At 34.8% G+C, this 11,521-nt stretch overlaps 2 protein-coding genes across 4 annotated transcripts; one reads left to right on the forward strand and one right to left on the reverse strand.

Moving 5' to 3' along the window:
- Positions 1-620: 620 nt before the first annotated feature.
- On the forward strand, positions 621-7,037 carry LOC659902 (uncharacterized). Of its 3 annotated transcripts, none has more exons than XM_008200471.3 (6): positions 621-892; positions 944-1,052; positions 1,108-1,448; positions 4,019-4,440; positions 6,327-6,597; positions 6,646-7,037. In XM_008200471.3, the coding sequence occupies exons 2-6, from the start codon at positions 967-969 to the stop codon at positions 6,882-6,884; spliced, it is 1,359 nt and encodes a 452-aa protein (XP_008198693.1). In that variant the 5' UTR covers positions 621-892; positions 944-966; the 3' UTR covers positions 6,885-7,037. The 3 variants fall into 3 exon arrangements, with proteins under 3 accessions (XP_008198693.1, XP_008198692.1, XP_015839468.1); XM_008200470.3 differs by having other exon boundaries at positions 621-870; XM_015983982.2 differs by having other exon boundaries at positions 621-1,052.
- LOC659837 (uncharacterized protein) lies at positions 6,981-11,459 on the reverse strand. The gene is made up of 3 exons (XM_966105.5): positions 11,103-11,459; positions 10,378-11,051; positions 6,981-8,185 (listed from the first exon to the last, which is right to left on the reverse strand). Exons 2-3 carry the CDS (start codon positions 11,044-11,046, stop codon positions 7,046-7,048), a joined length of 1,809 nt encoding a protein of 602 aa, XP_971198.2. The 5' UTR covers positions 11,047-11,051; positions 11,103-11,459; the 3' UTR covers positions 6,981-7,045.
- Between the last annotated feature and the right edge of the window lie 62 nt (positions 11,460-11,521).

An 11,521-nucleotide genomic window follows, 5' to 3' on the forward strand; every position in this document is an offset into this window, starting at 1 on the left:
CCAGAAATAACGTCAAAACTCAAAAACGTATACCGTTATACAAGGTGGTTCTAAAAGATTTTGCCAAACGTTAGAGTTAAAAAAAACAGCGAATACTCAAAAGTGTTGATAAAGAATTAGTTTAACATCTGCTATAAAAAATCAACCAGTTGTAGCATTTTTTGAAATGACTGATAACAAAAGTGTGAATCTTGTGCATTACTTTTCGTTCAGCCTTTATTTTTTCTACTCCATAAAACGCGACAGTTTTGTCAAATCAATTAATAACATTAAACAAGAACAAAAAAGAAAGACAAAAATTTAAATGATAATTTGGGTTAAAATATCTAATAGCTTAATTTTATTAAACTTTATAAACTATGTTTTTGTGCCTTGGCGGCGTTTGAGTCGCCGGTATATTATCTCCAATTTGATTGAAACTTTGTGAGCAAAAAATGCAAAATTTAAGAGAATTCTTCTGCAAAGAATCAAAAAAACCACTAGAAAACTGTGGTCTCTTAGTACAAAACTTTCGTCATTTCACAGAAAATTTATCTGGAAATAAATCAATAACAATTTGCACATTAACACAGTTTTTTTTAGTTTTATGACAAATTGATTTTTTGAAATGCGGCGCCATTCTCGTTTGGTTCGCCAATCTGCCAACAATGGCAGCACGTGTCCGCATGTTGTTGTGGTTTATAGGGACGTTTTAACGCCGATTTTTCGGTATTTAAGGGTTCAAGAGTCCCTAAAACCACCGATTCACCGACGAAATAAAATAACCAATCGGTACGAATCGAAAAAACCGTAAAAAATCGCCCACAAGTGTAATTTATCGCACTTTGACTGTTGCACATGCTCGAGTTGACAATCAGCAAGAAAAAGATGGTAAGGCGGGCCATTGAAGACAGTATGAAATTATTTCCTCATTTTTCGTTCCTCTGTTCATTAACTCCTGTAGTTGATTAACTGAAGACGCCAAATATGGACGAGAATATCTTGGGGTATGAGACCATAGATGAGGCTTCCAGTCTGTTGCAGAATGGAATTCTTGTTGAGACTGGCAAAGGGTAACTAAATGCTGATAACACCGTGTGGTTTTTTACAATTTTGTGTGGTTTTTAGCCTGGTTTGTATGTCGTTAAATGACGCGATCTCCTCCGGTCTGAATTTATCAGTTGAGGATTTGAAAAAGGTGGCAAATGAGTTAATTTCGCAACAAAATGTTGGAACCAAGGACAAAGTTTGTGTCAAATCGTCCATAAATCTGGACAGTGATGGGTTTTCGAGTGAATGTAGTGACGTGAGCTTCACTTCAACGCCCAGCACCTCCTCCAGTTACATCACTTTTACCTCACTATCAAACTCTGAACTTACAACCACAAGTGTTACAAAAGACACCAAAATCGTCACTTTCCTCCCAGTTAAGTCTCTACCTCCAGACTTCAAACAAGAGCCTAAGACAGGTAATAAATATACTTTTTTGCGTTTTTCTCGGAAACTGTAAGACTTAGAGCAACGAACAAAAAACCATCTGATAGCGCTTAATTTTTTTTTAAACTCACTCCAGTACATTTTTATGGACTTCTACATGTCCTAACAACCCACAAAAGTTGTTAAAAGTCCACAAAAAGTCTATATGTTCGATTTTTTGACGTTTGATTTTTTCAATTTTCGTCGATTTTCGGTACCCGGAACATTTCTCGAGCAATAGCTCCGGAACTATTAGAGATAACCCCATGAAGTGTATTATCGTTGGAAAGCTCTTTAGATTATCTATTTTTTTCAAAAAAGATTATTGTTCTCCGACTTATAGTTTTTGAGCAAATTGCTGATAAATGCAAAAATTGTTGAAATTTTAAAAAATTCATAACTACAAAACTATTCGGAATTTGGTAATTTTCTCGATGCCAATCGATTCCCCGGATCATTTTGCATAAATATAAATCAAAATAGTTCCACTTTTTAGAATAGTTTAGCCGTAAATGAGAAAATAAAAAAAATTAAAATAAAGTTAACACCCCCCCTTAGAAATCGGTCAATTTTTAAAGTGTCTCAAAATCAAATAAAACCGATTTTATCTTATAGATTTTGATGTGCTCTTTCCGATGGAAAAAAGCGTTTTCTCCTAGCTCTTTTAGTTTGGCCGTAATCGGCATTTGAAAATTGAAATTTTTTTGCGAGATATCGCCTTGAGTCTTATGCCATTTTGTAGAGCTTTTTATTCCGGTTGACCTCGATTTTTCCGTTTTTCGATAACTCTAATAGTTTGGCCGTAATTGGCGGTTGAAAATTGAAAAAAAGTGAAAATGGAAACCTTTTTGTGCGGTTTTCTCGGAAACTGTAAGATTTAGAGCAACGAACAAAAAACCATCTGATAGCGCTTAATTTTATCTATTTTTTCGACTAAACCCGGAGCCGCTCCAGGCAACGGTTCTGGCTACAGAGGCGATCAAAATTTTTCACTAAAACAATTCATAAAAAAAAAACTAAAAGTCGTAGGGCATTGCGGTTTGTTCCATTGAATTCTACGGCTCATTTTACATATTATATCAATTTTTCACAAGAATTAAAAATTTTAAATTTTTTGCTTAAAATTTCCTGAGTAAATACACTTACCTTCAAAAAGGTAAAAAAAAATTTTTTTTAAACTCGTTCTAGTATACTTTTATGGACTTTTATATGTCTTTACATCCCTCTAGAGTTGTTAAAAGTCCACAAAAAGTCCATATATTCTATTTTTTGATGTTTGATTTTTTCAATTTTCGTCGCAATTTTTGTCAATTTTGGGTACCCGGAACATTTGTCGAGCAATAGCTCCGGAACTATCAGAGATAACCCCATGAAGTGTATTATCGTTGGAAAGCTCTTTAGATTATCTATTTTTTTCAAAAAAGATTATTCTTCTCCGACTTATAGTTTTTGAGCAAATTGCTGATAAATGCAAAAATTGGTGAAATTTTAAAAAATTTATAATTAAAAAAGTATTAGGAATTTGGTAATTTTCTCGATGCCAATCAATTCCCCGGATCATTTTGCATAGATATAAATCAAAATAGTTCCACTTTTTAGAATAGTTTAGCCGTAAATGAGAAAATAAAAAAAATTAAAAAAAGTTAACAAGTTAACAATCGGTCAATTTTAAAAGTGTCTCAAAATCAAATGAAACCTATTCTATCTTATAGATTTTGATGTGCTCTTTCCGATGGAAAAAAGCGTTTTCTCCTAGCTCTTTTAGTTTGGCAGTAATCGGCGTTTGAAAGTTGAAATTTTTTTGCGAGATATCGCCTTGAGTCCTATGCCATTTTGTAGAGTTTTTTATTCCGGTTGTCCTCCATTTTTCCGTTTCTCGATAACTCTAATAGTTTGGCCGTAATTGGTGGTTGAAAATTGAAAAAAAGTGAAAATGGAAACCTTTTTTTGCGTTTTTCTCGGAAACTGTAAGACTTAGAGCAACGAACAAAAAACCATCTGATAGCGCTTAATTTTATTTATTTTTTCGGCTAAACCCGGAGCCGTTCCGGGCAACGGTTCTGGCTACAGAGGCGATCAAAATTTTTCACTAAAAAAATTCATAAAAAAAAAACTAAAAGTCGTAGAGCAATGCGGTTTGTTCGATTGAGTTCTACGGCTCATTTTACATAATTTATCAATTTTTCACAAGAATTAAAAATTTAAAATTTTTTGCTTAAAATTTTCTGAGTAATTAGCGTAAGTTTTAATATTATTGACAAAACAAAGAGGTAAATTAACTTTGGTCTACTACGTTATTCTTCTATTTCAATTTAGGTTTTGTTATTAAATTTTATGAAAAAAAAACAAAAATCTTTTTTCGCCAGGACGGGGATGCGAACCTCCCACACAAATGAACACGTTAGCCACGATTTTGAAAAATATCTATTATTTTCTATTATTCTATCTATTGCTAAAAAATGTTGTAAAATAGTATTATTATTTATTTTCCCAAAAATGGTCTTATACTGTTGTAGAAATTCGAATTTTTTTCAAAAACCAACTTTCTTTTATTCATTAACAGTTGGCAGTGAAGTTGTCCCCAACCCTCCTATTACCACCATTGACGTCCACAAACCCCCAAAGAGACGCGGGGGATGGCCCAAAGGCCGGAAACGGAAGCCGGAACTGAAAAATTTGCCGCCGAAAGCACCCGCCACCGGATACAATCTCTATCTCAATGACCAGCGGAAGCTGTTTAAGGACAGCAAACTGGCGTTTCATGAAATTACCAAAGTTATCGGGAACAAATGGTCGAATTTGAGTTTGGAGGAGAAACGGCCGTATTTGGCCAAAGCAGAGGAGGACAAAAGGCGCTACAGGGAAGAACTTAAACAGTATCGACAATCAGACGCATATCGCGCGTATTTGGCCAAAAAACGGCGGAATCGGCTGCAGAATAACGTGCTGTCAGAGAGCGACATGGACGCCACCGATGAAATCGACGTAAGTTGCAGGAACTAATCCAAAATGCCAAAATATGGGCGAATTTTTTTTCTATTTCAAAGTTAATTAATTTTATTAATATTGTCGATTTTTTTAAATTCTTAACAGATTTAAAACAATCTTAAACCTCGTTGAATGAATTCGAAAAATAAAATGTTGTATTCAACTCGTCTCGTATACAGGGTGATTCAAAAGTGTCGGACAAATTCTCGTATGGTGATAAAAGACGTTCAATTAAGCACAAAAATAAAGTCAATTTTTTTCAAGCAACTTTTTTTTTATTTATTTTTTAATTTGTTTATTTCCTATAAAGTCGAATTTAATTTATTGTCGAATATACAAGTTTTTTAATGGTTTTGCACATCATTATATATTAATTGTTAATTTTTGTCAACAGATATTTGTTTAATGTTGCAAGAGCTGTCATTTCCGCCAACTAGGGTCAAAAAATTATGTTCTTTTTAAGTTTGAAGACTTTAACATAGTTTTTTGGTTGGTAACATTTCAAGCCTTCTTTTCTGTATCCTAAATTATAAACACTATTTTAAAACACGTTTCCCATAGCAACGTCTTATAAATATCTTAAAACACGCTTCATATAGCAACGTGTTTTAAATTAAAACGTATTAAGAATATATTTATTTTTCGATATTGTCATTTTTTTTAATTTTTAACAGATTTAAAACAATATTAAATCTCGTTGAATTAATTCGAAAAATAAAATGTTGTATTCAACTCGTCTTCGTATACAGGGTGATTCAAAAGTGTCGGACAAATTCTTGTATGGTGATAAAAGACGTTCAATTAAGCACAAAAATGACTCTTTTTTTTTCAAGCAACTTTTTTTAAATTTATTTTTTAATATGTTTATTTCCTATAAAGTCGAATTTAATTTATTGTCGAATATACAAGTTTTTTAATTATTTTGCGCATCATTAGATATTAATTGTTAGTTTTTGTCAACAGATATTTGTTTAATGTTGCAAATGCTATCATTTCCGCTAACTAGAGTCAAAAATTATGTTTTTTTAAGTTTGAAGATTTTAACTTAGTTTTTTTGTTGGTAACATTTCAAGCCTTATTTTCTGAATCCTAGATTATAAACACTATTTTAAATAACGTTTCCCAAAGCAACGTCTTTTAAATATCTTAAAACACGCTTCATACAGCAACGTGTTTTAAATTAAAAGGTATTAAAAATATATTTATTTTTCGATATTGTCAATTTTTTTAATTTTTAACAGATTTAAAACAATATTAAATCTCGTTGAATTAATTCGAAAAATAAAATGTTGTATTCAACTCGTCTTCGTATACAGGGTGATTCAAAAGTGTCGGACAAATTCTCGTATGGTGATAAAAGACGTTCAATTAGGCACAAAAATGACTCAATTTTTTTCAACCAACTTTTTTTTTATTTATTTTTTAATTTGTTTATTTCCTATAAAGTCGAATTTAATTTATTGTCGAATATACGTTTTTTAATTGTTTTGCACATCATTAATATAATTGTTAGTTTTTGTCAACAGATATTTGTTTAATGTTGGAAGAGCTGACATTTTCGCCAACTAGAGTCAAAAAATTATGTTCTTTTTAAGTTTGAAGACTTTAACATAGTTTTTTGTTGGTAACATTTCAAGCCTTCTTTTCTGAATCCTAGATTATAAACACTATTTTAAAACACGTTTCCCATATCAACGTGTTTTAAATATCTTAAAACACGCTTCATATAACAACGTGTTTGGAATTAAAATGTTCCAAGAAAAAAAATTGAATAACACTCAAAGTTCTTAGGTGTCTTGATACGCAACTCGCATACGCTCGTTGCATAACGACTCGAACTTTAAAGTTTGTGTTTGATTAATAACTATAACTTTTTGTATTAGGAGGAAGATAACGAGGAGTTGTACTGCCGCACATGCGACCAGTGGTTCCACAACTTGCACAACAAGCGCGAGCATTTACAGGGCCGCCAACACACGCAATCAGTGGCCGGCGACATCAAGCGCGAATTGGACCTTTCGGCGTCCGATAGCGGCATTTTTAGCACGTCTTTGGACGAATCTAGTCTCGACGCAATGCCTAACATATCAAAACATGAAGACAAGTCAAGCTCGGTATCTGATGCCGTGGTTAATTTAGTCGCGGCTGTTGCTAGTACGTTTCCCCCAGATTTGTGTTATTATGATTAATTTGAAATTGTAGGGCGGGAGAGAGAAATCAAATCGTTGCAAAGGAAACTCCAAGAGACAATAATGGCACAAAGTGCGTTCTGCCAACAGTTAAATGCGCTGAGACAGAGGCACTGTAAACTGAAAAATGATTTGAGTAGTTTGAAGGAACACGAAAGGAATATGGAAGCGAAGGTGGCGCAGCTGTGGCAAGTGCCCAGCTGGTTCATCATCACGGATTTTAACACCGATTTTAACGATGAAAACAAGTAACAAGTTAATCAGGAAAAAAGGTTATGGGTTATTTGTTTATTTATTTATTGTTGACTGTACAGATGGAGCGACAGGATGTTAAAATAAAACCGCTGATCCTGTTTATTTATTTAATATTGTATAAAACAATAAACTGAAGGATAAATTGTTGAATCAGTCAATTAGACCTCCTCCACCACCAAAGTACTATCACAGCTTGGGCACTTGACCGCGGCTTCCCCCAAAATCGACTCGTTTTTCACTCTCCCGAACACAGTCGAACACTTCATGCACTGATACTTGACATCGTCCTCTTTCTTCGGCTGTCGCGTGTTGATTTTGTTTTTGATGCACGCGACAAAGGCTTCGATTTCGTCCTCGAAGACGTAGATTCGTTGCTTGCGGCTTTTCCTCATCGTTTCGAAGTCGATTTGAACTGTTGTGAGCCCCTCGTCCAGGATCTCGCAGTTGGTGATGCTGTCCAGGTGCCACTTTTCGCGTTCGTTCCCAGTGGAGCACTCCCTCTCACTTAGGTGCGTTTGCCCGATTACTATGAAAATGGGCTCAGTTTCTGTTCGAACAGTGGCCAAGTAAATGCTTTCTTCCCCTTCAATGTCGGGCTCGTCCGGGATTGCTTCGATTTTCTTCTCGTATTCTTCGTTAATCTGGTCAGGGGGCTCCACAACAGTGCCTTTTGCTATTTCTTGTTCTTGGGTAAAATCGCCGGAATAGATCGTAAAGTCGGCCTCGTACGGACTTGTGCTCAACGGGAGCGAGAAACTCTCCAGCCCCAGCACGTCCAACAGCCCCGACTGTGAGTTCAGCCACGACTCGCCGAATTTTTCGTGCAAATCTTCGATTTGTTTCTTTGTTTCCAAATATTGCTTTGGGGTGGGCGGCAGTGAGGGGATGCTGCTCTCCCTCACTGTGTTCTCCTCCTCAATGACCACGTGCCGCACCCTCCTGGCTTTCTCCGTCGTAAGACTCAGAGAATCGGTGGAAAAACTGTTAGTTCTCATCTGGAGAGGGTAGTAGGAGCCGACCAATTTCTTCTCGTTTTTGCTCAAAACGGCGCTGTTTAGCACAAAGTGGGTGGTTGCAGTGTTGACGTGGAGGTAGCTGGCAGTGCGGTTGCGGTGATTGGGGTGGAAGCTCAAGGGGTTGCTTTGCAAGTTGAGCCACTGGAGGGCGGCCAAGTGAGATAGGGCGATGAGCGATTTGTGGTCCACTAGGCAATTGTTGCTCAAGTCGAGCACCCAGAGGTTTGTTAGGGCGCGCAAACCGGCGATGTCTTCGATAAAGTTGTTTTTTAGGATCAAATTCTGTAAGTGAAATTCTTTGATATTAATCAAAAATTGCGTTATATCCCATTTCAATTCTTGCATTTTTTTTAATTTGTCGCGGGGATCTAGTGGGCTCGTCCCGCAAATTGTAGATTTTGTTAATTTTGTAACTAATGAGAGAAAAACAGCACTATTTCTACGAGATCTATGCCCAAGAATGCCTAAAAAATTAATTTTAAGTCATCCTGACGTCACAGGCCGAGAACTGCCAACTAGCTTTTTGATTGGTTCACTAACCTGACGTAACAAAATAACGAGTAGCGCATGCGCAAAAACAAGCGCAGATCAAATGTTAGATTGTGTTCAGGTTCATATAACGTTTAGTGTTTTTTTTTAATAGTGTGTGTAAGCAATTATGTGATGACAATAAAAAAAATAACCTAAATCAGCTTATACAAATCATTAAAACCAGCGCCCAAGCCTTCTATAATCATTCTATCGTTGAGAAAGGTCAAAATACTCGAAATAGTGGTAGGCGTTTGCAATGAATGCGTATGCGCGCTTTGAAATGGCAGTAGCTCGGCCTACTACGTCACGCGATCAAAAATTGCTTTTTTTGGCCTTAATATTGAAAATCTATTAAAATAAAAAAATATGGGTAACCTAATTTTTTATTAATTTTCCAAAAATGCAAGTAAAAAAAAGTGTGGGACGGGCCCAGAAAGTCTCAATTTGCGCTTTATTTTACTTCAAAAAATTCAAATGTGCTGTTGCAAAATTCTACTAAGAAATAAATGGGATATACAAGGTGTTTTACGTAATTTTACGAGGTTTGCGTCTGTAAAATGCATTCAACAATACATATTCCAATACGCACTAGATTCCAAATTTTGAAAAATTGGACTTCAAAAAAATTGAACGTTTTTAGTTAACTAGCGATTTAGTTAGAAAAATTAGAATCATATTTATTTTGTCTCTTGATGAAAATTGTTTATTCAAGTTCATTCTCTTAATACTCAATGGAATTTCAAGTATTATGCATCAAATTAAAGGTTTTTTAATTCTACAGGCCGATACGTTGCCATATTTAATTAAAAAAAATTAAATCCCTCAAAAAAAAAGAAACAATATGCATAAATGTCGATCTTAAAAGCAACTTTACTCAGTTATTTTTCAAGTAATAGATCTGGATTTTTACAGGATAATTCACAAGAATATTTTATAGGCCGATGCGTTGAGCTTTTTTTATTATTTTTTTTTTGGGTGATTTATGGTGTTTATCAGTAAACTTAAAAATTCGTTTTAGGATTTTGGTATTTATTGCAAAATATTAATTTTTAACTAATTTAACAATATAATAATTTTCAGTTATTTTAGGAAATCAGTGGCTGAAACATTTGAGCAAGAAAAGCGATTTTTTCCGTTCGAAAATTTTTTAATTTGAAGTTTACCTACCCATCTGTTTAAAATAACTGCTTTGTAGAGGTTTAAGATTAATTATTATTATTATACATAACAATTTTGAACATATGACAATAATAAACAGATAAAATAATGTATTAATATAATGTATTATCATTATTATTCTGGGGTATTAATAATAGAAAAAAAGAAAAGAAAAAAAGATAGTAAACGAAAAAGAAAAAATGGAAACTAAAGCTTTACAAATAAAAAATATAAAAGCTTAGTGCTACTGCAGTTCCAGGATGAAATCTATTTAAAAAAAGTAAAGCTTACACATAGATTTTTTATGCAAAATTATTAAAAAAAAAAAACAGAACTTAAACTCGGCAATTAAAAAACAACAAAACTTTATGTTCATTTTTGCTTAATGGGTTCAATTATTATAGTATCAGCAATAATAAACTATTATTATTTCTATTATTATTATTATTATTATGAAACTATTATTATTAATTTAACCGACCCAATTATTAAAACTTTAGGCATGTTTTTGTCTAAATTCACACTCCTTCACACACTCCTTCGTCGTGCTTCAAAACCATTCGTGCCCCAACAGAACGTCTTGTAAAACTCGTGTAATATACTATTCTAGAGACAAAAACAAACGAAAATGGCCGTTTCTTCACCAAAATTTTGGCTTTTGGAGTATTTTTTGACTTATGTGCGAAAATAATTTTCTACAGCCTATTAATTTAGCGAAAAAATCGGCTTGGCGGCGCTGCCTGTCAAGTGGCAAATTTTAGCGCCCGTCTTGGGGCTGCATTTACCTGTAAGCGGTTGCAAACCTGTCCTCTGAGCACCGAGACGCCCTCCAGCCTGTTGTAAGACAAATTCAGGTACTTTAAATTGACAAGACAGCTCAAAGCTTCAAAATTCGTGATCTCGTTGTGGCTCAAATCGAGCGTGTGGAGCCAGGGGGCACACTCAAGACTTAAGTCTAGCTCCACTATGTTATTACCAGTGCAGGCGGCTTCCTTCAGTTCGTTCCAGCACAAAGCCCGGCTCTTATCGCCCCCACAATTTATCAAAATATCGCTTAAATTATTTTGAGTCTTGTGGCAACTTAATTTTTGTAATTGCGAGCGTAACAACTGGAGGCCTTTAACAGTGTTAACGTCCACTTTGGACAATTCTAAAGAGATGAGTTTCCGGAATTTTGTGATGTCGATTTCGGGGGTGTCATCATAGCTGTCGATGTATAGTTTCAAGGTTTTGGTTTCTTGTATGTAGTTGGAGAGGTATTGCAAGTCTCGGAGGAGTTCAGCCTTGAAGTTGTGGGGCTGCTTGACATGGAACGAAGTTGACTGTTCTTCAAGGAGCTCAAATGACGACAAAATCGTATCTAGTGTTCGTGTGGACAATGTTAGGATGTTGGACTTGTTATTGGCTGAGCCACGAAGTTGTGCTGCAAGAATACACATCTGGTTGCCCTCCATATCGCCTAAAACTCCCGTTTGTTAACGCAACTTTAGGTAAGTTGAAGCCCACTCACATTTTTATGACCAGATGAGAAACGAATCCCAAACGACACGAAAATTTGCAAGTGCGCTTTTTATCACCGAAATGTGGGGATCTCCCAACCTCGGGGGCATTTCTTATCAAATTATAACCTTTTTGTTTGTTGTGACACTTGGCACCTGTCACCTGTCAAAATGCCTTATCATAAACATTTTTTTAATTTATGCGCCAATTGCCTAATTGTTAATTATTTAAATTGGCCATAAATTAATTAATGGGTGCACTATACTATAATTTTTCGTTTTCTACCATAGAATAAGAGAGAATAAGTGAGGTTAAAAATTTGACAACTTGTGCACTAAAGTAGCTACCGCGCGATCTAGCGAAATACTTAATAATAGAATATGCCATAAAATTCGCCAAATACAAAAAGGTGGCCACAATTTATAACAT

This window comes from Tribolium castaneum, chromosome 7, assembly GCF_031307605.1.
Source record: "Tribolium castaneum strain GA2 chromosome 7, icTriCast1.1, whole genome shotgun sequence".
In the NCBI taxonomy this organism is placed as follows: domain Eukaryota; kingdom Metazoa; phylum Arthropoda; class Insecta; order Coleoptera; family Tenebrionidae; genus Tribolium; species Tribolium castaneum.

What these genes read in the sequence shown, in the direction of transcription:
- LOC659902 (XM_015983982.2), top strand. Translation starts at nt 967, where the DNA reads ATGGACGAGAATATCTTGGGGTATGAGACCATAGATGAGGCTTCCAGT. An exon ending in CTTGTTGAGACTGGCAAAGG is followed by an intron (nt 1,053 to 1,107) that starts GTAACTAAATGC and finishes TGTGGTTTTTAG; the next exon opens with CCTGGTTTGTATGTCGTTAA. An exon ending in TTTAGTCGCGGCTGTTGCTA is followed by an intron (nt 6,598 to 6,645) that starts GTACGTTTCCCC and finishes TTGAAATTGTAG; the next exon opens with GGCGGGAGAGAGAAATCAAA.
- LOC659837 (XM_966105.5), bottom strand. Translation starts at nt 11,046, where the DNA reads ATGGAGGGCAACCAGATGTGTATTCTTGCAGCACAACTTCGTGGCTCA. An exon ending in AGGTTTGCAACCGCTTACAG is followed by an intron (nt 8,186 to 10,377) that starts GTAAATGCAGCC and finishes TTTCACTTACAG; the next exon opens with AATTTGATCCTAAAAAACAA.